The sequence below is a fragment of the Lithobates pipiens genome, unplaced genomic scaffold (assembly GCF_037356315.1).
Source record: "Lithobates pipiens isolate NorthernLeopardFrog02 unplaced genomic scaffold, aLitPip1_a1.2 Scaffold_18, whole genome shotgun sequence".
NCBI lineage: Eukaryota > Metazoa > Chordata > Amphibia > Anura > Ranidae > Lithobates > Lithobates pipiens.
In genome coordinates, this window is record NW_027507758.1 from 598,578,309 (window position 1) to 598,604,163 (window position 25,855).

Here is a 25,855-nt window from a genome sequence, read left to right on the forward strand (position 1 = left end):
ATGGAAGCGGCGAGATTGAATTCCTTCTCTAGTCCCGTCGTACCTGAAGTCACGTTCAAAATGAACGGACTTTAGTCCGTGTGGGGGCAAGTCTGTTCATTTGGAAAGTCGGACCAGCATACAGACGAGTGTACGTGGAAGAGGCCTTGTTTTAAACTGATTTCTCTGCTTGTTCAGAATACATAAATACTTTGGTGTGCATAGTCTGGGTACAGATTCGCTTTAAATAGGAACCTGAAAATGTATATTTTATTTGGAATTTTTGAAAATAGCAGCGCACTTTGTGTGCCTAGGCACTCCTGTTCTGTATCCTCATAGTACAGTATATCTGCACTGTGACATCATACAAGGCCCTCCTGTCTCTGACTGCTAGGTTACCCAGACTGGAAGTGAGATTTGGTGATGTGATTACTGTGCTGATTACTTTTCTCCTTTCTGGAGGGGAAGCTGTATCTGAGGACCTGCAGTGCAAGAATCTCGTTCCTACTGGTTATTTTCTTAAGGCCCTAAAATGCCAGGACAGTAGAAATACACCCCCCCCCCCAAAGGACCCCTTTTTAGAAGGTAGATAGTCCAAGATATTCAGTGAGAGGCATGGTGAGTTCTGTGGATTTCCATTCAAAAATCCCCTTTGGCTGTCAAAACCCCCCCCAAAAAAGGCTTTTGGGAGGTGGCTGTGCTGCCTGTCAGATGCTCCTGTACCGTTCTCTGAAAAGCATTCCACCGCGGATTCCTTTTCAGAGGCCAATGCAGGTGTAAACTCCAGAGCGTTTATTATTCCCAGTATGTGTTAAAAAAAACACAACATTTCGGGAGTTCTGAGAAGCTCCCTTCATTAGGGTTACTTTGCAGCGCTGACCAGGACTTGTTATGAATAGTTTATTCATTACCTGATACCTCCAGGAGTACCAGCTCTCGGGAAAGCCATGACACAGGCAGATGGCCGGTCCGTTTCCCATCTGTACATAATGCAGCTTCACACCAGGCTGAAGGACACAAAGGAAAGAGTTAAGAGATTGTAACGAAAAAGAAAAGAAGAATGGGCAAAAATATCACTCTCTAGATGTACAAAGCTGGTAGAGACATCCCCAAAAAGACTTTCAGCTGTAATTGCAGTGAAAGGTGGTTCTAAAAAGTATTGACTCCGGGAGGCTGAATACAAATGTACCCCACACTTTTCACATATTTATTTGTAAAAAAAAAAAAAATTAAAAATTTTCCTTCCACTTCACAAATATGTGCCACTTTGTGTTAGTCTATCACATAAAATCCCAATAAAATACATTTACATTTTTGTTTGTAACATGACAAAATGTGGAAAATTTCAAGGGGTATGAATACTTTTTCAAGGCATTGTATATATCCCAATGCACACTACAGATCCTCCTGTTAGGAATTATGGCCAACCACTTCCTCATACAAGGATCTTCTTCATTAATAAGGCACTCAGGGGACAAGAGTAGAGGGAAACCCCATAGTGTAAGGCCATAACATTTTATTACAATAAAAAAGGTGTACACTCACAGAATATCACTCTTATGCTATGTACACACGGTAGGATTTTCCGAAAACAACACCGTGGATTTTTTTCAGAAGGATGTTGGCTCAAACTTGTCTTGCATACTTGTCTCGCGGTAACATACAACATGTATGACGAGCCGAGAAAAATGAAGTTCAATAGCCAGTGGGGCTCTTCTGCTGGATTCCGAGCAAGCGTGGACTTTTGCGAGTCGGAATTGCGTACACACGCTCTGAATTTCCGACAAGTCTTGTTGTTGGAAAATTTGAAAACCTGCTCTCAAACATTTGTTGGTGGAGATTTTGACAACAATTGTTCTATGTAGCAACATTTGTTGTCGGAAAATCCGATCGTGTATACAGCCCATAAGAGCGCTCTCATAGACGAATTATAATAGTAACAAGCCACTGATCCAAGATGGTGTAGAGGCTCCGCCCAACGTGATGACGTCATGAAGCTCTGCCCACCTGACACGTTGTATCCATGTTCTTCCCAGGTCAGTGTTTCAGACAGGACTGAAGCCTGCAAATCAGCTTGGGAACCAAGCAGCTAACTTTTTTCAGAAGGAAGTTGCCACCGGCAGCTTACCTATTAGCACAGTGCTGATTTCCAAAGGCGCTTTTTTTTTTCTTACGGACACATTTCCTCTGAGCTTTAATAATAAGGAAGAGCAAGTTCACCTTCCATAATTCTCACTAAATCAATGTTAGATTGAGGAGAGACGAAGATGTGAGAAGAATAAAATACACATTTTATCAGTCTCCATTTAAAGTGAGATAAATGAAGCCAACACGGGGCTGGAGCCTGTGTTGTTAATAAGTCTTTATTGCACTTTTGACCCCTGCGCTGAAATATTACCTGCAGCACAAAAATATTGAGTCTTTTCTTGTGTTCCTGATCAATGCTTTACCCAGCGAGCAGAAAATAATAAGATCCCTTCCGTCTTGTCTGCAATAACCCTGCTAAATGATCAGTAATGAACAGACTACACCAGCTATATATCATCGAGGAGAGGAGACACTACAAGCTGAGGGATGTAACAGAGAATGAATCTTGAGGTTAAAGGTCACCAGCCTTTAGGTGACCAGGGTCTTCTGGGTCAACCGTGTCATGGATAAAAAAAAAAAAAAAAAAAAAAAAAAAAGTAGTCCACACTTGTACTTTGCCCATTTAAGGAATGGTATTAGTCATTAATCACTCTTAAGGTCTTCCTAGGTGGTCTGACCTCTCTGGGAGTGGAAGACTTCTCCGATCAATACGAAGAACATCAATGCGCTTAGCATGGTGTGGAGCAGAGTTGTGAAGAACTGAAGAAGGGCGAGAGGTCATGTCCTTGGTCTGTCCTAATTCGGTAGAGGGCTGAGACGATGTTAAGCAATTGGGTTCCCCCATACCCATGGAGTGTAGCACTGTTGGCTATGGCCATGTGTCTGGGTTCCCTAACCTGAAGGAGTATGGCACTGCTGGTCAGGTGACCAGGGTCCAGGGTCTTCTGGGTCAACCGTGTCATGGATTAAAAAAACAAAAAATAGTCCACACTTGTACTTTGCCCATTTAAGGAATGGTATTAGTCATTAATCACTCTTAAGGTCTTCCTAGGTGGTCTGACCTCTCTGGGAGTGGAAGACTCCTCCGATCAATACAGAGAACATCAATGCGCTTAGCATGGTGTGGAGAAGAGTTGTGAAGAACTGAAGAAGGGTGAGAGGTCATGTCCTTGGTCTGTCCTAATTCGGTAAGGGGGTGAGACGATGTCAAGCAACTGGGTTCCCCCATACCCATGGAGTGTAGCACTGTTGGCTATGGCCATGTGTCTGGGTTCCCCAACCTGAAGGAGTATGGCACTGCTGGTCATGGCCCGGAAGGTGCCTTCAACTGTAATTTTGTGGAAAAAGGACACAGGACCAGTCCTACTTATTGAAGATTATCTGTAGAAGGGAAAGGGATTAACATCACTCTTATGGTCTTGCTGTGTGGTATGACCTCTCTGGGATTAAAATAGTCCACCAATCAAGACAGAGCACATCAATGTATGTAGAATGGTGCAGCACAAAGTTGCGGAAAACTGGAGGGTCAGATGTAATGTACTTCATCTATCCTAGGTAGCTAACAGTTGAGAAGATACCATGCAACTTGGTTCCCCCATAACGGTGGAGTGTAGCACTGTTGGCTATGGCCCTGGGGATGGCCTCACCTGCAGTTTTGTGGACACTGGAAATAGCAGCACTCCCGCAAACCATTAAAGAATACCAGTAGCAGGAGCGCAACATTGGCTAGAGTATGTCTAGTGATTGTGAGACCAATCTGGGGAGTTGCGATGGGAGTTGCTTGTGAAAAAGCGCTTGGAAAAGAAAGTCTGCTCTGCTGTAGTATAGATACCACTAAAGAAGGCTTCCCTACTGCTGATTGACCACCCACCCTGTGAACTACAGGTTACACCCATACCAGGAACCAAGTGGATGTGATATCACGATCGTTGCACAGCAGCATGCCAAGGAGCCTGCAGTTAACCGCCCCCCACCACTGTTAATTGCCCAATCAGGCAGCAGGCAGGGGAAGGGGGAGTAGTGTGATTTGAGAGGTTACCCTATATCAGTGATGGTGAACCTTGGATCCCCAGATGTTTTGGAACTATATTTCCCATGATGCTCATGCACTCTACAGTGTAGTTGAGCATCGTGGGAAATGTAGTTCCAAAGCATCTGGGGTGCCAAGGTTTGCCATCACTGCCCTATATGATCTAAATGCTTCTGAATACCTGACCATATCACCTAGCTGGACATCCCATTCCAACACCATGGACATTAACACAGCGTTTGCCCTCCTTTGTGGTTAACCACTTAAAGTGGTGTTGCCACCGAAAAATTAAAAGTGCTTAAAATTCGTAAAAAAAATAAAAAAAAAATAATTGGCAAAAAAAAAAAAATTTTTACTCACCTCTAAATACCGGTTGCTAGGGGGTCCCTCGTAATCTGCCTTCCTCATTGCCCAGGCTGGTGACATCACTTCCCCTCGCGCCGCACATTCACCTGGGACCTGTCATGTGTCCCAGGTGACTGTACGGCGTATCACGGCGCCCTGCGCCGCTCGCGCATGCGCAGTGGGTGCCCGGCTGTGAAGCCACAGCCGGGTGCCCACAGTATGCATGACGGCGCCGCGAGCGGAGCGGGGAGCGAGGGGGGGGCTTCGTTCCCCGCATCGCTGGACCCTGGGGCAGGTAAGTGTCCGATTATTAAAAGCCAGCAGCTGCAGTATTTGTAGCTGCTGACTTAATTTTTTTTTTTTAGGGGGTACCCCACTTTAAGGACCCAGCCCTGTTCTGACATTTGTTGTTTACAAGCAAAAATCAAAATTTTTTGATAGAAAATGACCTAGAACCCTCAAACATTTTATATATATATATATATATATATATATATATATATATATATATATATATATATATATAAGTTTAACAGAGACCCTAGAGAATAAATCAGTGGGCTTTGCAATTTTTTATGTCACAAGGTTTTTGCACAGCTGTTTTTCAAACGCATTTTTTTTTAGGGAAAAAATGTCACATTTTAATGCAAAAGAAAAAAAAAAAAAAACATAACCCAATTTTTTGTAAAATATAAAAGAGGATGCCACGAAGAGTAAATGGATACCAAACAGAATTACTGCCCATGATCTGATGTTCACAGTGATACATCACGTGTGTGACAATCACGTTTGTTCGCCCTTGCACGCTAGCACAGGGGTGGGGGCACTTTGAAATGTAAAAAAAAAAAAATATATCATTATTAATTTATTTTCCTTTTTTTTTTTTTTTTTTTTACACTGTTGCTTTCATTTATTTTAACCCTTTTATTGCTGTTGCAAGTAATGTAAATATCCTTGTGACAGCAATAGGGACATGACAGGTACTCTTTATGGAGAAATCTGAGGTCAATAAGACCCCAAATCTCTCTTTGCATTCAAAACGCCAAGATCTCTGTTTTTAAATACTTTTGTTTTTCAAAAAATTGAGTCATTAAAATGCCGATAAACCAGAATTGATGTCATGTTATTGCTTCCAGGTTACCATAGCGGTGACCTGACCAAAGCTAATCCCAGCTTTCTTCGGGTCTCCAACTAGCTGGCCCACATGTTGGCTAGTAGCTTGCGTCTCCTGGTGGCACGGGAGAGCCCAAGCGAGCCGTGGAAGGCATCACCCCAGTACAACCACTTGAAGTCCAATGGCGTTCAAGGTGCGTGATTTGGCGTCAAGTGGTTAAAACATCCTCCATTATTCTGGAAAGACTTTCCATATGGTTTTGGAGGTTGTCTGTGGGAATTTGGCACCATTTGAGAGGTCAGGTACTGATGCTGGATGAGAAGACCTGACTTGCAATTGGTGTTCCAATTCATCGTAAAGGTGTTCAGTAGGGTTGAGTTCAGCTACTGATGTTGGATGGGAAGACCTGGCTCGCATACAGAGTTCCAATTCATCCCAAAGGTGTTCAGTAGGGTTGAGGTAAAGTACCAATGTTGGATGGGAAGACCCAATTCATCCCAAAGGTGTTCAGTAGGGTTGATGTCAGGTACCAATGTTGGATGGGAAGACCCAGTTCAAATTCAGAGCTCCAATTCATCCTAAAGGTGTTCAGTAGGGTTGAGGTCAGCTACTGATGTTGGATGGGAAGACCTGGCTCGCATACAGAGTTCCAATTTATCCCAAAGGTGTTCAGTAGGGTTGAGGTCAAGTTCCAATGCTGGATGGGAAGACCAATGTTGGATGGGAAGACCAAATTCATCCCGAAGGTGTTCAGTAGGGTTGAGGTCAGGTACCAATGTTGGATGGGAAGACCCGGTCCAAATTCAGAGCTCCAATTCATCCTAAAGGTGTTCAGTAGGGTTGAGGTCAGCTACCGATGTTGGATGGGAAGACCTGGCTCACATGCAGAGTTTAATTTCATCCCAAAGGTGTTCTGTAGGGTTGAGGTCATATATCTGTGCAGGACAATCAAGTTCCTCCACACCAAACATGGTCAAACCATGTCTTTATGGAGTTGGCTTTGTGGACAGGGCACAGTCATGCTGGAAAAGAAAAGGACCTTCACCAGCATGTTACCACAAGGTCCAAAATGACTTTGTATGTCATATTGACAGTACCCTTTACTAGAAACAGCTGAACTCAATCATTGGGAGGGGTATCCCCATACAATTCCTTTTTACAAGTATTACATAACCTGAACATTCACATACTATGTATAAATGTTACAGGACTTTTGTGGCACATTCCCATTAACTTTAATGAGCTGTGTGAAAAAATATATCTTGATCTGCTTTTATTATTGCAAATATGTGTAACCTCCTTTGGTAAAGAGAGCCATGGGGATAGTCCTGCGGTCTATGCAAAGTCTTATTGAATATGTCAGAGCTCTACAATACAGGATACTATCCCCCCCACCTCAATGGTGAACCCAGCAGAAGATGAACGCAGAAATCCGTCTGGACACGTCTTAGAGAAACCTAAAGGAACCCGAGCACGTGTCCCGATATTGTGCTTCATTCAGTGTGGAGATGTCAGTAAAAATTCTCCATTGTGTTAATATACACCTGGCAACAAAGTTTATGAAAGTTGGAATGAAATGTAATCGCGCTTGGAATAAAAATGACGAGGAGCGTGTCAGCAGTCGGACGTGAAATGAGAAATAGTTTATTAGAAGTGATAGTTCGCGTGAAGAAATGTTATTTTTGTACTGCGGGTGTGTGTTAGATCAGTTTCCTTGTAATAATAGACAGAGACTGAGGACTCCAAGACACCAGAGCAAAATCTGCTCCTCATTTACAGAGGAAACCATGAGCCAAACCTCAAACGATTTAGGCAGGGGTGGAGACATATATAAAATGAAATGATCTTGTGCAAAAATAAATCACTGTTAGACACTATGAATAAAAATCTATGCAGAAAATCTAACTATATCTCCTCCTAATGTGAAATAACAAGTGAAATAACACATGTATGAAATTCTATCTAGATAAAAATAGAGAGAAATAATAAAAAGTTTATAATATATCTCAAAACACGTGAAATAAATAAATAATAAGTCAATATAAAAGTGAATATGAAAGTGAATAGTCCTCCAAGTAAATGAATGTGTATGGAATAGTTCTCTAGATAGACCTTCTATTCAATTTTCAAAGTGATGGATCCTATATATATATAATGTTGTGCAGGCTTATATATATATATATATATATATATATATATATATATATATATATATATTTATGGCCCAGAGCCCTCTGACCGATACGGATAAGGATGACAAACAAGGTTAACACAAACTCGCTTACTTGAACCGGACCTGAAAGTGTGCCCTGGCCTAACGTAGGGTATACCAAAATAAGGGGGCATACCCTTGATAGAGAAATGAGTAATAAATGAAATGAAAATGAAATGGAGTGAAATGAGTACTCGCCCGAGGAGTATAATGCTTGAGAAATGCCCTGACAGGGGATGGGTGGGTGGGTATCGCGCACCGGAACCGACGAGGGAGCCAGGCGAACGGGCTGGTTATATACTCCACCGGGCTCCACCCATAATTCCAGGCCACCATACTGGCGTTTCCATTTATGGCCCAGAGCCCTCTGACCGATACGGATAAGGATGACAAACAAGGTTAACACAAACTCGCTTACTTGAACCGGACCTGAAAGTGTGCCCTGGCCTAACGTAGGGTATACCAAAATAAGGGGGCAAAACATACAGGTAGGGAATGCCTTTATTGATTCAAGTTTGTTACTGGGTGAGCTTGACAAAGGCCTGGGCCATCTCTACTTGCGGATTGGGTATGTAACGGGCGAAACAGGTGGACTTCCATCTACCCAACTTTTTGATAACGTGGACCGGGACCCCTTGGCGGGAGGCAGTTGAAGCCGCTCCGATCCGAAAAGAATGTCCGGAGTAGTGAGCCGGATTGAGGTGAAGGATGCCCAGGAGTATCCTGACATGCTCCATGAACTGGGCTGCGTTCAGTGGCTTACCGTGGAATGGCAGAAGCGGGCCAGTTCATGGTTGATCGGCCAGAAGGGTCAACAAGCGGGTGAGCATGGTGACCGGGCACCAGCGGTTGTTAGTTTTATAAAAATGTATGTCCGTACCTGGGCCAAGCTGCTGCGTCTTGGATACTGCTATATGTAGGATGAAATGGTCTCCGTGCCTGACCAGGTGGTGCTTGCATAGCGTGCGAGCTGAGGGGCTACTGGAGGTAAACTCGCCTGGCCGCAAGAAGCCGTAGAAGGCCAGGTGTATGGCTGCTTGTATAACGATACTAGTGTGGAGTCCGAAAGGTGCAGTGGCCAGAATATCAGACATGTTTCTGAAAACGTCTCCTGTGATAGGCAGGCGTTTGAGGGAGGCCGTAGGCTGGCGTTTCTGGATGCCACGCATGACGGCCCGAATGGCGTGAAAAGTGAACAAGGAGGGTTCAGCAGGGTCCTGGAGGGACGTAAAATGTTGTACCCCGGCCAGGTATAGTCGGATCGTGTTAAAGGATAACGCCAAGTCCGAGTGGCAATGGGCAATGAAGGCCAGGACTTGCTTGACCCGGGAGGTCTCTGTGGAGTGAGATGTTAAGAAACGGTTAAAGGCCCTCCAGGCTGTTTGGTAGGCCTTGCGGGTATTGTCTGCGAGGGAGTGATTGATGAGTTGAGTCGCGGCTACTAGGTGAGGGGTTAATCCAGGGTCAGTTGAGACCAGTCCGGGATAACTGCTGACGTTGGTCCGGCTCCAGGCACCTGATCAAAAAAGGAAACTAAGTTAAAGCGGGAGAGGGCGTCCGCTGCCCGATTACATTTACCGGGGATAAAGGCACAATGAACATTAAATTGAAACAATAACGAGAGCTGGACCAGTCGCCACAGGAAGGACATAATCTCCAGAGACTTAGACCTGCCTTTGTTAATGATTTCCGCAGTGGCGAGATTGTCCGTTGAAAAGGTCACTGTTTGACCGGACCAACTGCGGCCCCACGTGTGGGCAGCGGCTACGATGGGGTACAACTCGAATAGGGAGGACGTCTCGGTGAAGCCCGGAATTGCCAGTATCTGAGGAGGCCAAGGGGCTGCGAGCCAGAGGTGGCCAAAAATTGCCGCAAAACCCGTGGAGGCCGCTGCGTCGGTCACGACCTGCGGTGACGAGGAGGACACGGAGGGAATGAATAGGGACACACCATTCCAGGACGTCAGGAATTCCTCCCACATGGCAAGATCTGCTATAGCTGCGGGGTCCAGGCTGAGGATATGCTCCGGGTCTTGTGAATGAGACAGTAGGACTAACAGGCGTGATACGAAAGCGCGACCTTGAGGGATGATGCGCATAGCAAAATTAAGCATACCGAGAAGGGACTGTAGCTGCCTCTTGGTGCAAGTTCTGGTGCGGGTGAAGTCCCTCATGACCGACCTGATGCGGCTTAGTTTATCCGGGGGGAGGCTGGCCTGCATAGTGCTGGTGTTTAAGCTGACCCCGAGGAAGGTGATTGCCTGCGCAGGGCCCTCCACCTTGTGCTCAGCAATAGGGACGTCAAGGTTATTGAAGACCACCCTTAGTTTATCCAGATCCCCTGGAAGGGAGCCAGGTGACTCGACCAGCAGGAAGTCATCCAAATAGTGTATGACTCCCTGGCACTGGGCTACGTGCAGCAAGATCCATTCGAGAGCCTGCGCAAACGAGTCGAAGAGCCAGGGGCTACTCTTGGACCCGAAGGTTAGCTTAGTGGCAAAATAGTAGAGCTCCCTCCATTTGATGCCATGCCAGCACCAGAGAGATGGATGGATAGGAAGGAGCTTGAAGGCGTCCGAGATGTCGGCCTTGGAGAGCCATGTTCCTGTGCCTGACTTGAGAATGGCCTGGATGGCCATGTCTACGGATGCGTATTTAAGGGAGAACTCCTCAGAGGGGATAAGAGAATTAAGACTGGGGACAGAGGAAGAATAAGGCGCTGACAAATCGTAGACCAACCTAAGTTTATTGGAGAACTTGCCCTTGACAAGCCCAATAGGGCTGACTCGCCAGGTGTTAAATGGGGGCTTCGTGAAAGGGCCTATGATGAAATCCCGGTCTAGCTCTGCCCGTAATAGCTGGTCGATGGCTTGTACGTCCGTGGCTGCTGACCGCAGGTTCTGGCACTCGTGTGTAAGGTGAGGGAGAGAGATAAGTCCTGTATGAAAGCCCTGCGTAAAGCCCTGAACTAGGTAGGTGGCAAGTGAGGGGGTGGGATGATTGGCGAGGTAGACACTGAGCCACGACACGTTGACCCGGCTTAGTCAAGATTTTCTAGCCTGCTTGACCTCGCACATGAGCCTGGGATGAGCTCTATGACATCGTGAGCATACATGGAGCAGCCTGCACTGGCTGAAATTGCACGACCCACTGTTGTAGTTGTTACAGATGGCCGCGCCTCCCAAGGTCTTGACCGGGCGCCCCAGTTTATCCGTCTGCGGCAGGCGTACCGGCGCCGGTAGGGCCTGGGCGGTACCTGAGGTCGATGGACCGTCTACGGGCGGGGTTGCCACTGAGCTGGCACACCAAGTTGCGGTGTGAGTAGCCGACTGGCAAATGGCACAAAGGGGAGACCGCAGCCCTGCGAAGTGTCGGCAGAATAACTCGGTGTCCATGACACTCCAATCCGTAGGTATCTGAAATTGAGAAAGCCTGGCGGCCGCCTTAGCGGAGAAGGAGCGGTGATAGTCATAAAATGAAAAACCGCCGTATTTATACCCCAGGTCAACTACCGCGTGGAGGTAACGATCCAGTTCCTCCCTCCTGCCGGGGGAGGCCGAGCAGATGACATCCCTCAGCATGCCGAAGGCCAAGGTGAACTCGGTGACAGAAAGCTTCCTGTCCAGCCTGGGGTCTTTGGCTTTGAGGACCACCGACACGTCCCCCCAAGTGTAAGCTTTGTTTTCTGCCAGCTCATGAATGGATATCAGGAGTGAAGCCAGATTGACGTCCTTGCCCTCTAGGATGTCCTTCCTGACGTTGGCTGAAATTAAATGAGAAGGGTACACTACTGGTGTACACCCGGGGGTACCTGCGCTGGTGTTCTCCGCTGCTTGTAAAGCTGGTGTAGGAGGAGAAACGACTGGGCGGGTCTCGAGGAGGGCCACCCGACTCTGAACCTCTGACATTGAGGTCGTCAGGGATGACACCAGCGTGTGAAGCTGCGTGATGGAAGCAGCGATAGAGCCCAGGGAGGCCTGCTGGACACTATCCTCAACCGCAGCTGGGGGAGGAAAAAGGAGCCCGAAAAGCTCGGCCTTTCTGGCTGTAGCTGGGAAGGGTACACCCCTACGCCTCAACTCGGCTGTCAGCCTGGGAATGGTCCATGATCTGAAGGACCTTTGGCTGCCGCTCTCTGAGACGAGAGACGGAGACAACGGAGCCGTGTAGTCCTCGCTGCCAGCCTGGGACATGGTGGCAAAATCCAGGCTTGGTGAGCCTATTAATCCTAGGGTCCGGGTTTTTCTCCTATACGGAACCTAAGAGGGTGACATGGATTACAAGACTCGTAGGAGACTCCTGAGCAAACATTTTTTTTTTTTTTTTTTTTTTTTTAGAGAAGGACACTACCGCTTGTGAGCGTTTCCTTCCCAGAAGATTCTCTTACCTAAGGAGGCACCGTCCGACCCGGTGCAGGTTGGACCTACTGAAAACTCGACTGATCTGAGGAGATGAAGGTGAGTTTGTATGAGACTCCTATACCTGCAGAGAGATGTCTAGCTAAATAGTGGAGGTAAGACTTGAAATGTGATGAAAGACATAACTGAAACGAGCTACATAAATAAAACGAGCAGACAACCGAATTTAGAATAACGTGCATATGGCGACAGAGACGTGACTTGGTTGCGCCGCAGATGCAAAATTTCCTTTTCCTTCCCTTTCCCCATTTTTTTTTTTTTTATCTCTTTTTGTTTCCAACGCAAATTGCACATAGAACGTGGGGCTCAAGCGAAGGTGGACCCTGCCACGTGGAGCTCAGGCAGGGGGGTGAACCCCGCCACGTGGAGCTCAGGCAGGGGGGGGGGGGGGTCTGCCAGGTGGAGCTCAGGCGGAGGTGGAGCCCGCCACGTGGAGCTCAGGCAGAGGGGGGGGGGGCCTGCCACGTGGAGCTCAGGCGGAGGTGGAGCCCGCCACGTGGAGCTCAGGCAGGGGGGGGGGGGTCTGCCACGTGGAGCTCAGGCGGGGGGTGACCCCGTCACGTGGAGCTCAGGCAGGGGGGGGGGGGGGAACCCCGCCACGTGGAGCTCAGGCGGGGGGTGAACCCCGCCGCGTGGAGCTCAGGCAGGGGGGGGGGGGAGGGGACCCCGCCGCGTGGAGCTCAGGCAGGGGGGGGGGACCCTGCCACGTGGAGCTCAGGCAAAAAGGGGGGGGGTACTGAAATGAGGCGTAGCAGCTGGGCGCACCAGAACGAATCGATGCATAAGGAATGCGATGGGATTCGAATTGGAGCGTAATAAGTGACAGAAATGATATGCCATGACAAAGACTAGAATCAAGGACCACGCTTGAACCTGCGAGTGACTCAGTCTCTGGAGCATGTACAGAAATGAGGCCGAACCTTGGGGCACTTCGAAGCGAATCGGTGCGTTAGAGATGCGACGGGATTCGAATCGGAGCGTGGTAAGTGACAGGAATGATAACATGGTTAGAAGTGGCAGAAATGAAATGATTCGACATAACCGACTGGCATGATTGAAATGACTGAAATGATTGACATGGAAAGAAATGACCTGACGGACATAGTACAAACGGTATGAAATGATTTTTTTTTTTTTTTTTTTTATTTGAACAACCTGAGATTGACATTGCCCGGACTGCTCAATTTAGCGTGACAAGCAGACAGCTGTGATTTCGAAACGGTTCGATCGATTCGAACACGACGAAATGAGTCGTTCGGTTTAGCAATGACGTGCTACGAAACGAAGTGCCTGTTGGCACGAACGACAAGTACCGAAAAGGTGACAACGACTTCTTCGAAGAAGGGGTAGTGATATGAGGTATCGAATACAAGTTAAGACGTCCGTGTAATCTAGAGTGAGTGGTTCGTGAGTTCAGGAATCTAGTTTACGTGACTTAATAACACATGAACGAAAAGGGTGCCGAAGCCCTACCTGCGACAGCCGGCCCAGACGTGTTGTACGACAACGGAAAATTTCGATTTAGAGTATAGCGACTCAGACGGCAGACGGACGCTGACGAACGACAAGGCTTTGTCGACACGAGGCGGACGAAAACGTAGGAACTCACGAACCCGGCTCACTGTAAAGTCTTGTGGATAGTCGGCCCTTGATTTCTGACGTATCAGATATCGCGCACCGGAACCGACGAGGGAGCCAGGCGAACGGGCTGGTTATATACTCCACCGGGCTCCACCCATAATTCCAGGCCACCATACTGGCCTTTCCATATATATAGCAAATTAATAAATGATCCACTTAAAATGCCTCTTGATCTTAAAGTCTCCCAGAACTCTCACCTTAATTACAGAGGTAAATCACATTCAAATAACGGTCACAGGATCTGCACTATCTTCTATTGGCCCCTCTTTATCCTTCTATAAGCGGTAGGTGGACTCAGGCTATTCTCAAATGGAGTAAATAATCCACTGTACTGTGTCAGTTTAATCCAATAGTAAAGTACATCAGTATGGGAGAGAGTAAGCAAAACAAGGAGCCTCTGATAGTGTTGTACGTTAAAATTCAAAACATCCCATTTTTATTACATACCCAGGTGGACTCTTACATTAAAAACAAGCAGTAGTAAACAGAAAACAAAATCGGCATCGTTCAGCGCCTTCTTATGTCACTTCCTGTGTGCGTCTGTGTTGGCCAATCCCTATGTGTTACGTCACCTCTTGTGACTTCATCTGGGGAACTGGATTGGTTGAACAGCCGAGATTTATATATTGTAAAACCGGAAGTGGTTGTACGACCATTTTCTTTTAGACCGCTGAAAAGTAAACATCGCGCCCATTTTGTTGGCTGTCAAATGATCTGTACAGTGGCCCATTTATTGGAGATTGGTGTCTGCAATATATGTTTTGACACCACGGCCATATGTTCTTAATGAAGGGATCTATATTAGCTATAACAAACTTCATATTATAGATAAATATCTCATATAAAGAGCTGTAAAACTGTGAAGCTAATAAATGTCAGAATATTGTAAAATTTAAAAGGTAAAATCAAATGATCCATAAAAACAGAAATGGGGCCAATTCGTGATTGCCAATTCAGTCGCACAGCAAGAATGAAGCAACAAGTGCCCATAATAAAATAGTCCAATTATCAGTAATATGTACATTATATGTATAAATTAACCATAACATTTGTAATGAAAATAGGGTAGAAACCTATCTGTCCAGGAAATAGGTATAGAAAAGCATAAAAATGTGCAGTTAATCAATATTTGGACAACAATTTATTAAAACCAATAACAATACAATAGATATTAAAAATAAAATGGATATGAAAAACTACTGAGGAAGCAATTCAGGTCGAATTCCACATTCATAACGCCAGGCGTAAGTGTGCGCATGGTATATATCCATTTAGATTCTTGCTGGCTAATTGCTCTAATTTTGTGGATTCCTCTCCATGCTTTATTGTATTTTTCTATACCCCAGAATTGGAGTTGTGAGGGATCTTTGTTATGTTTTAGTTCAAAATGCTTCGATACATTGTGTTTAGGGAAACCATTTATTATGTTTTGTATATGTTCCTGTATCCTTACTTTTAAAGCTCTCTTTCTTCTGCCGACATATTGTAAATTGCAACTACACTGGAGAACATACACTACTCCCTCAGTGTGACGACCTATAGAGTCGCGAATAGTAATGCATTTGGCCTGTATTAGTGGACAAATATTCAGCAATTTCTGCATGGGTAGAATCCCTTTCCATCAAAAAATGTATATGTAGGTTTAGGTGGTGGTTCAACTACTGATTTTACAATCCGATCCCTGATTGTGGGTGCCCTTTTATAAATAATGTTAGGGCGATCCGGTAAGATGTTTTTGAGGTCCTTGTCATTTTTTAAAATGTGCCAATGATGTTGTATTCGTTTTGCCACATCTTTATGTTGAATGTTGTAATCCAATATAAGACACGGTGCCTCCTGTTGGAACTTTTTTTAGGTTTATCTTGTAACATTGTTGTTCTATCCATATCATTTACTTGTTGTATCTGTTTATTTATCCACGAATCGTCGTATCCTTTTGCTTTAAATCTATCACCGATTATTTTAGCTTGGGTTCTGAAGTCCTCTTCTCTCATACAATTCCTCCCAAGTCTCAATAGTTGTCCCTTGGGGATATTATACAGCCACGGTTTGAAATGACAACTATCAATTGACAAGTGGCTATTGGTGTCAACATTCTTAAAGAAGGTTTTGGTGACAATTTTATCCTCTTCTATGCTGATATTTAAATACAGAAAGTCCACAGCCTTCTCATTTATTTTCCATGCCAAAGAGATGTTCTTGTCATTGTTGTTTAGGTTATTAAGGAACAGTTCCAGGGCTTCTCTATTTCCATTCCACACTATAATAAGATCATCAATATACCTTTTATATAAGGTGAGTTTGGCAGGGGTATCCGTATATATTGATTTTTCCTCCCATTCAGCTATAAAGGCATTTGCCACACCCGATGCAAATTTTGCACCCATTGCAATTCCTGTTGCTTGTTTGTAAAATATCTGATCATGCCAGAAGTAATTATGTTTCAAACAAAAATCCAGGCATTTGATGATATACTTCCTTTGTTTACATATTAAGGTACTATGATTTCTGAAAAGCCATTTAATGGCTTTAAATCACTTGAAGCCCTCCTCAAGCCCTTTGCCTGGGGTAACAGCAGGCATAAACTCACCTGGCAAGCGCTCAAAGCCCTGACTGATATGGGCGCACTGCCCTACCAGATTTCAATCTATACTATATCGCGTCCCAGCTGTCCCAACTATATCACATTGACAAGACAGACAATGCACAGTTTTGAATCCTACTCTGCCCACGGGGAGCACAGCGCACTGGAGACTCGTTATACTCAATATCAGCGGGCTCCAGGAGTGCTGAACATGGAAGGGGTGTGGAGTCCCTTCTATATCGCTACAGACGCATTTGGGACATAGCCTCCACTAAATTGGGGATACCACAACATAATGATTACACGCCAATATGGCACAATAAAGACCTGGAGGAATTCCTACATATCCAGGGATCCGAACTATGGGCAGCACAGGGGGTACACTATCTACATCACCTATTCTCGGATGGAAACTTCAAAACCTTCAATGTACTCAAAGAAGAGCTCTCACTCCACAACCGTATGTTTTTTCGATACCTACAGGTGCGACATGTGGCCCAAGTGCAATTCTCACACACCCCTCTACAACCCACACCACACCCTATCATGGCCATAGCTAAGAGCACAGGCCCAGACTGATATCCACCTTCTACAACATGCTCTTTACCCCCACATCTACCAAGCTAGCATTTGGTTTGAAGCCACTTTGGGAGAGAGAGGTGGGTCCGATGGAGAATGAAAAATGGGAGGAGGCACTAGAGTCCTGTAAAGCAGTATCCCCCCAGACTATCAGACAGGCTGTCCCAGATCTACATAACTCACAGGGCATATCTCACCCCTATTCGAGTGGCTAGATACAAACGTAACCAGTCCACCATATGCCTTCTATGCGGACAGGAGACGGGCAAATTTTTTTCACCTACGCTGGACTTGCCCAAGAGTCCAGGGGTTCTGGCAACAAATTGAAAACTTTCACCATGGGCTCTCCCATAACACTTGACCCAAAACAATGTTTACTAGGGATATTTCCTGATAATATAGACAAATTCACTAAGATATTTCTCCATGAAACCTTATTTCCAGCTAGGAAAATAATAGCCAGGAAATAGATGAGATCATCTCCTCCTAGCTTTTCAGAATGGAAGACGGAAGACGGAAGTAAATACAACATTGCCCTATAAAAAATGCATATACATTAATAGAGGCAGCCTAGCCAAATACAACAAAATATGGGACCACTGGCTGCAGGAATCAGAGACTTGCAATTAAATTTAGACCTGATCTAGGACACATGGGCTCGGACACATAGGTGGTGTCTTTACCCTCTATTCTGAAGTATTTCCTGCATGTATCTATATAGAATATCTATCAGCATATGCTAATACAGTTTTTCATCAACCCTGTCCTTAGGGCCCACTAACAATCCAAGTTTTATGTATTACCTTGGGGAGATGAAGACTAGAATACTGCAATCCCCGAGCAGCAAATCATATCACCTGTGATGTATTTCAGTTATCTTGCAAACCTGGCCTGTTAGTGGGCCCTGAGGACAGGGTTGATGGCCACTGCACCAATATACAATATTTGATGTACCTGTATTGAATATACCATTTGATTGATGCAAATAACCCTTTGACTTATGTATATAAAAGTTTCCTGTTGAATATGTATGCATCCTTCTTTGCTCAACTCACGCTAGCAGGAGTGGAAAAATGCTTTTAACCATATATTTCAATGATTTATTTCTATCAATTTACAAAATTGATTGAGCGAACAGCAGAAAAATCTGAATCAAATCAATATTTGTGTGACGACCCTTTGGCTTCAAACCAGCAACCTTGTACACTTGCACAAAGTCAGAGATTGTGTAGGATTAGAGTCAAGTGTATTATTAATCAATTATACCAACCAGGTGCTAATGAGCATCAATTTCATATGTAGTTAAAAACACAGTCATTAACTGAAACTGAACCAGCAGTATAGAAGGCTTAAAACTGGGTGAGGAACAGCCAAACTCTGCTATTATGGTGAGGTGGTGGGAGACAGTTTCATGTCATACTCCATGGCAAGACTAAGCACAGCAACAAGACGCAAGGTAGTTATACTGCATCAGCAAGGTCTCTCCCAGGAAAAGATTTAAAAGCAGACTGGGGGTTAAAGATGTACTGTTCAAGCTCTTTTGAAGAAGCACAAAGAAACAGGCAACGAAGAGGACTGTAGATGCAGTGGTTGACCAAGGATACTTAATGCAGCAGATGAAAGACACATCATGCTTAGTTCTCTTCCATAAACAAGAGAAGAACAACAGGTCCTATAAAAGCATATCCAAAAAAAAAAGTGTTAATTAACTATACCCTTATAACACTCACCAATATGTGGTGCTGTTACCATAGCCAAACCAAGCAGAGCATACAAAATGATACCCAGGTCTTAATTCGGGTAAATTCTAAAAATACAAAATTTATTGGTTTCATAGATTAAACATAATAAAATAATTCATGGTGCGACTATAAATATCTTGGCAACTTCACACACCGTACTACAAGAGTTAAAAAACATTGGAGAGTAGTGTTATGAAAACAGAGAAGCAGAAGCAGGAAAAACACGTAACAATACAAACACAAATTCAAGAAACAAAAGTCCGGACGCCACAAAAGAGCTGTCATGCCACAGTTGTCGCAATAAGCAGATATATGAAAAAATAAATAAATAATATTATATATATATATATATATATATATATATACACACACACATACATACACACACACACACACACACACACCATATATACTTGAGTTTAAGCCATAGTATAAGTATAAGTTTTTCAGCACATTTTTTATGCTGAAAACCCAACCCTTGGCTTATACTCGAGTCAGAGCAGGGATACCGGGCATTAGGCTGTTTGTCCTGGGGCTGCATTGCACTGTGGCTGGAGTGCTCCCCTCTCTCCCTCCCTTACACAGCGGGAGACCGATGTGTCTTGGAGCGAACTCTGAAATTTTTGGCTGCCATGTGACAAAAGTCCCGCCCTCCTTCTAGACCAGCTTGTGTGATAGACAGAACACTGTGTCTATCACACGAGCTGGTCTAGGAGGAGGGCGGGACTTTTGTCACAGCGCGGCCGAACATTTCAGACTGAGCTCCGAGACACAGCGGGAGATGCCCGCTGTGCAATACAGGTACTGACACACAGTCACTACTAATGAGGCTGCAATGATGAGCACATTGAGGCTGCAATGATGGGCACAATGAGGCAGCAATGATAGGTGTGAGACTACAATGATGGGCATGGTGAGGTTGCGGGTGATTGGCGCAGTGAGGCTACAATGATGGGCACGCTAAGGCTGCAATGATGGGCATGGAGAGGCTGCGTTGATGGGCACAGTGAGGCTACAATGATGGGCACAGTAAGGCTGCAATGATGCGCATGGTAAGGCTGCGGTGATGGGCACAGTGAGGCTAGAATGATGGGCACGGTAAGGTTGCAATGATGGGCACAGTAAGGCTGCAGTGATGGGCACAGTGAGGCTACAATGATAGGCATGGTAAGGCTGCAATGATGGGCATGGTGAGGCTGCGGTGATGGGCACAGTGAGGCTACAATGATGGGCACGGTAAGGCTGCGGTGATGGGCACAGTGAGGCTACAATGATGGGCACGGTAAGGCTGCAATGATGGGCATGGTGAGGCTGCGGTGATGGGCACAGTGAGGCTACAATGATGGGCATGGTGAAGCTATGGTGATGGGCACAGTGAGGCTACAATGATGGGCATGGTGAAGCTATGGTGATGGGCACGGTAAGGCTGCAATGATGGGCACGGTAAGGCTGCGATGATGGGCATGGTAAGGCTGCGATGATGGGCACAGTGAGGCTACAATGATGGGCATGGTGAGGCTGCGGTGATAGGCACGGTGAGGCTACAATGATGGGCACGGTAAGGCTGCAATGATAGGCAGTGAGGCTGCAGGCTGTATTGATGGGCACAGTGACGCCGGCAGCCTCTGTGTTGTCCATGCCGCACCACATCCTGAAAATGTATCAGTAGCTGCTGCATTTGCCACCCTAGGCTTATACTTGAGTCAATAAGTTTTCCCAGTTTTTTGTGGTAAAATTAGGTGCCTCGGCTTATATTCGGGTTGGCTTATACTCAAGTATATACGGTAATAATAATAATAATAATATTAAAAAAATATTCCTGACAGTTTAATGTGCCCCCGGGGATTGAAGTCCCTTCCTAATCTCACTCATACTGAAACAAGCTGCTAAACTGTTGCTATATAGCTTTGATAATGGTAACTGATATAAAATGATCTGAGTGATGACCTGGTCCTGTTATGGGAGTTTATTGGAGTATTAGATTTGATGTTGGTCCACTGGTGCTGTGAGCAATGGATATAGATGGCAACCAAGATATTTAGAAGGGGATCCTTAGACAGACCCAGTCCCACTTACATTCACTGCAGATGGTATAAATTAAGAAATAGGAACATATCATCCTATTATGAGGATGGTAAGAGTAACGCAGTGGTTGAGTAGTGGTGTTGATCATGTACCAAAGACGTTTAGCATGTGTTACTATAGAGTGTCCAATCCACTAGTAGTGTGCTCCACAATATGTGTGCTATATTACTTGAGCCCAGACAAGGGTAGCAGGAAATCAAAAAATCTGAGCATTAATTTCTTTCAGGAAATCTCTGACAGAATAGACACAGCCTGCTCTACCATTAACAGGGTAATCAAGGTTTGCTGCAATGTGGGTAGACATGGTCCGCATACATTGTGGATCTGAATTCAGCTTCTTCCTCCCATAAGCCCAGATGTAGGCAGGCATATGGCGCCCATGCTGCCCCCATGGAGGTTCCTCTAATTTGCTGGTAATAGTGCAAGGAGAATTGAAAAAAGTTGTTCGATAAAGCCAATTCCAGTAATTCTATCAGGAATTCATTTTGTGGGCCAAATTCGGGATGGCATGATTCCAGGGAACACTCTGCTGCCCTTGTACCACACTCATGTGGGATTGAAGTGTATAGAGATTCTACATCCACGCTGATTAATCAGGCATTATCACCTATTTGCAGATCAGAGATCTTTGACAAAAGTGGCTCGTATCTTGGACGTGGAATTTCAGGCCCGTGACCATCTCCTTGAGGAGAAAGTCCAAATATCCACCAATTTTTTCCAAAACTCCCTGTACCGCCGAGACGATCGGTCTCCCAGGTGGCTTTTCAAGGCATTTGTGCACCTTTGAGATGATATAAAATGTGGGTATATTGAACTCCCCAACGAGGGAATTCACATCGCTTGCTTCATCTGGTTTCCTGTTCAGTTCACGCACTACCTCAGGGAAGGGGTCTTGGTCAGGTCTCTTATAGGTCATGGGGTCCCTCAAAAGTCATTTAGCCTCTGTCTCATAGAGCTTTTCATACATTAGGACGACATTACCCCCTTTGCCACTTTTCTTGATTATAATGTTTTTGGCTTCTTTCAATTCTGTCAGAGCCTGTCGTTCCTCTTGTGATAAGTTGTCAGCACATTTCTTTGTCCACGCTATACTATTTAGGTCCATTTGTCGCATTTCAAGGAAAAGGTTTAGCCATCGGTTCTTACTAAGGGCGGCATTATATTTTAAGGTCCACTATTCTCCTCGTTGGGCAGTTTACTGCTGAGGGGTCCTCATTCTCATCCAGTAAGGAATTCAGAATGTCTAGGGCCTTCTGGTCATCTGCATCTAGAGGAGGGTCACCTGAGCCGATGCATCTCTTCTTTCATACAGGGATCTAAAGAATACTTTTCTCAGGAATAGTGTGACATCTTTATAGACTGTAAACTCATCCATGTTGTTGACAGGTCCTTTTTGTAACAGCTTAATATGTCTTGGAGCTAGGGGGGAAGCTGAGAGATTGACAACCTTCATGTCAGTTTTGGGTGGTTCCCGGTCCTCTAGGACTATATCTTTTGACTTAGTGTGCACAATCCCCCCGCTCTGCGTTTTTAAAGCTTTCTCCTTGTTCTTGGCATTTAACTTTAGGTTCTGTGGCTTTTTTTAAAGGTAAGGGGCGATCTTCTTGATCTTCTGCCCCCTCCTTCTCTAAAAAAGTCATAGTTTTGGAGGCTCCATCATTTAGATCAGTCCATTAGGTCCCTCCTGACTTTAGATTGTTTAGTTGTTTTTAGATTATGTTGGGCCCTCTCTATTTCCTTTTTAAGGAGGTAATTTTGTTTAGTAAATTCTTCCAATTCCTTCAGTGAGTCTAATCCTCATGCACTCTCCTCTATTTGTTTGCTCAATTAATCCAATTGAATCATTTCCTCCTCAACCATCAAACCCATGACTGCAATTCTATGGTTGATATGGAGTTCACCCACTTGGGAAGGAACCTTTCATTGTGGAGGTGTTCAGCGTGTACTGTTCAATCTCTTAGTCCATGTGGGACAATCTTGTGGTTTATGTATTTATGTATTCTCTTCCACATCAGAAGATGTCCAGCAGTGCCATCAGTACAGAACTGGTGGAAACCAGTGGGACCCAGATACACCCATCTACTGTCCGGAGAAGTCTGGCCAGAAGTGGTCTTCATGGAAAGGTTGCGGCCAAAAACCCAAACCTCCGACATGGAAACAAGGCTAAGCGACTCAACTTGAAAACATAGGAAGTATGGGTGGGGCTTTAAGCCTGAATGAGCAGACATGCCAGCTTAGTGCTCCACTCTTGAAGGGATGCTTCTGACATTTTCTATCATGTCCCAGCTCGGCTCTGTCAAAAATTCGCTGCCTGACCAGTGTTAAACCCCCGCTACCTCAGGTGATGGTTCTCGGATGTTCACACCTGAGAATGAAGCCAAAAAATTTCAAAGATGCGCCGGCCCAGGCTTCAATCAATATGGCACCAGCTCAATCCTATTGTCACGTACCTGGTGGTGAGAGCCCGGAGTGCAGGGAGCGGCCTCTCGTAAGCCTCTGGCTCGAGACCCCCTGGGAGTGAGAACAGGGGTTCTGGAGGGCAGAGGGCACAAGTGCCAAGTCCGTGTAGGTGGGCCTGGTCCAGGAACTGGCGTCAGTCAGCAGTGGAAGAAGACAGGCGACTCTGGAACGGCTGGAGGTCAGCAGCTGGCAGCAAGCAGGTGGGCACACCGGAAGGCTGACAGGCAGGGGGCAGGCAGCGGTGGTCACAGAACACGGACTGGAACAGCAGGCAGAAGCGGGGTAAACACAAGCCGGGTCGTCAACGGGCTGGCAGCAGAGGTACCGAAGGAGAAGGCAGAAGAATAGTCAGGAGGTCCGAAGGTCAGGGCTGGCAGCAGGCAGGATAATCAGGAACAAGCCGAAGTAGATCAGAGACAGGAACAATCAGGTAATCAGAGGCAACTCTCAGGAACGCTGTAGACAGGACAGCAACGGGCCACTAGAATGAATCACTTAACCACTTCCCACCCGGCCAATGCATATATACGGCCGGGTGGGAGCCGTCTACTCCTGATAGGACGTTCCTGAACGTCATTCAGAAGTAGCGGGATCGCGCACGCGCGTGCCCGCGCAGCGGCGCGATCCCGATGTGCTCGTGTCACCCGGACACGGCACATCTGAGATCGGCAGGAGGGCTCTGTGATTGGCCCTCCTGATCACATGACGGCCGTGTCCAATCACGGCCGTCATGTGATGTAAACAAACAGCCGGTTGCTAGGCAATCGGCTCTCCTCTCCTCACACGGAAGTCATCGCTGAGGAGAGGAGAGCAGAACGCTGCAGCCGGCTGATGATCAGTGAGTATGGGCTGCTTTTTACAGCTTTTTACTCACTGATCATCAGTCTAGTGTCAACACACAACACACCACACAGTACAAACACAGTCCCCACATATGTCCCCAAACCACACATGTCCCCAAAACATACATGTCCCCAAATAATAAAAACACATGTCCCTAATAATAAAAACATGTCCCCCACATATGTCCCACTAAAATCACTTGTCCCAATGATTATCTGCACACATATGTACGTGATCACCTGCACACATATGTACATGATCATTTGCGTACATATGTCCGTGATCACACAAACCAATTATTATACAGTTAACGGAATTTTTTTTACCAAAAACATGTAGCAGAATACATTTTGGCTTAAATTTATGACAAAATTTGATTTTATTGGATTTCTTTTCAAATAGAAAAAAGAAAATATTGTTTTTTTTCCAAATTTCCGCTTTTTTTGCGCTTATATCGCAAAAAATAAAAAACGGAGTCGTGAATAAATAACACCAAAATAAAGCTCTATTTGTGCGAACAAAATGATAACAATTTCATTTGGGTACAGTGTAGCATGACCGCGCAATTGTCACTGAAAGCGCGAGAGCGATGAAAGCTGAAAATTGGGCTGGGAAGGAAGGGGGTGAAAGTGCCCTGTATTGTAGTGGTTAAGAAGCCTTCTGGGCGCCAAGGGCGGTCGCACGGCACGTCCGTTCGCGCCCACGTCAAACCGTGCAACCGACCGTGACCCCGCGCACCCGTTTGCAACCCTGCGCACCCGCGTGCGCCCGATCGTACCTGCTCGCACCCGCGTGCGTCCGTTCGCGCTAACGCGCGCCCGGGAAGACCTATCAGCGCTCAACGGACCAACATTGTGGGTAAGTCTTCCACGGGCTGCTGGGACTCGGGACCGACCATGACATTGCCCCCCCCCCCAAGGGGCAGCCTCCGGATGCCCAATTGGGCCATTTTACCAGGATGGGCCCTTCTGAAGGCGAGAATCAATCTTCTGGCATGAAGGTTGGATTCAGGTTCCCAAGAATTCTCTTCAGGTCCGTACCCTTTCCACTTTACCAGGAATTGGACTTGATTCCGTCTACGCCTGCAGTCCAAGATAGACTCCACCTCGTACTCGACTTCACCGTCGACGACCACAGGTTCAGGTGGGACAATCCTCCGACTGACGAAGGGGTCCGGGACGGCTGGCTTGAGTAACGCCACATGGAATACGGGGTGAATCCGGAATGACTCAGGCAATTTCAGTTCAAAAGCTACATCGTTAATCTTTTTTACAATAGGGAAGGGACCCACAAACCTTGGCCCCAACTTCTTAGTAGGGCAGGCCATCTTCAGGTTCAATGTGGAGAGCCACACCTGGTCCCCAACCTTAAGTTCAAGCTCCCCCCTTCTCTTCCTGTCAAAAATTTCTTTATTATGACTTTGGGTCTTTGCCATGGTCTCCTGCAGAAGCTTGTTATTGGCACTAAAGAAGTCGATATTCTCCTGGACTGCTGGTACCGGGCTTTCAGGCAGGTCTTGGGACAAGAATGAGGGGTGGAAGCCGTAATTGGCGAAGAATGGAGACTGACTAGTGGCAGAGTGGATGGAGTTGTTATAGGCGAACTCCGCTAACGGGAGCAAGGAAGTCCAGTTGTCCTGGGAAAAGGACGAGAAACAGCGTAAGTATTGCTCCAGCGTCTGGTTCGTCCGTTCTGTTTGCCCATTGGTCTGTGGGTGGTAGGCCGACGAAAGACAGA

General features: G+C 45.9%; 1 protein-coding gene across 1 annotated transcript in view; it reads right to left on the minus strand.

Moving 5' to 3' along the window:
• EPHX2 (epoxide hydrolase 2) overlaps positions 1 to 25,855 on the minus strand; it is a 185,634-nt gene that overhangs the window by 97,859 nt on the left and 61,920 nt on the right. Inside the window, exon 7 of the mRNA XM_077489223.1 lies at positions 891 to 986. Within this exon, the coding sequence (XP_077345349.1) occupies positions 891 to 986 (96 nt within the window). The remainder of the gene's footprint in view (positions 1 to 890; positions 987 to 25,855) is intronic.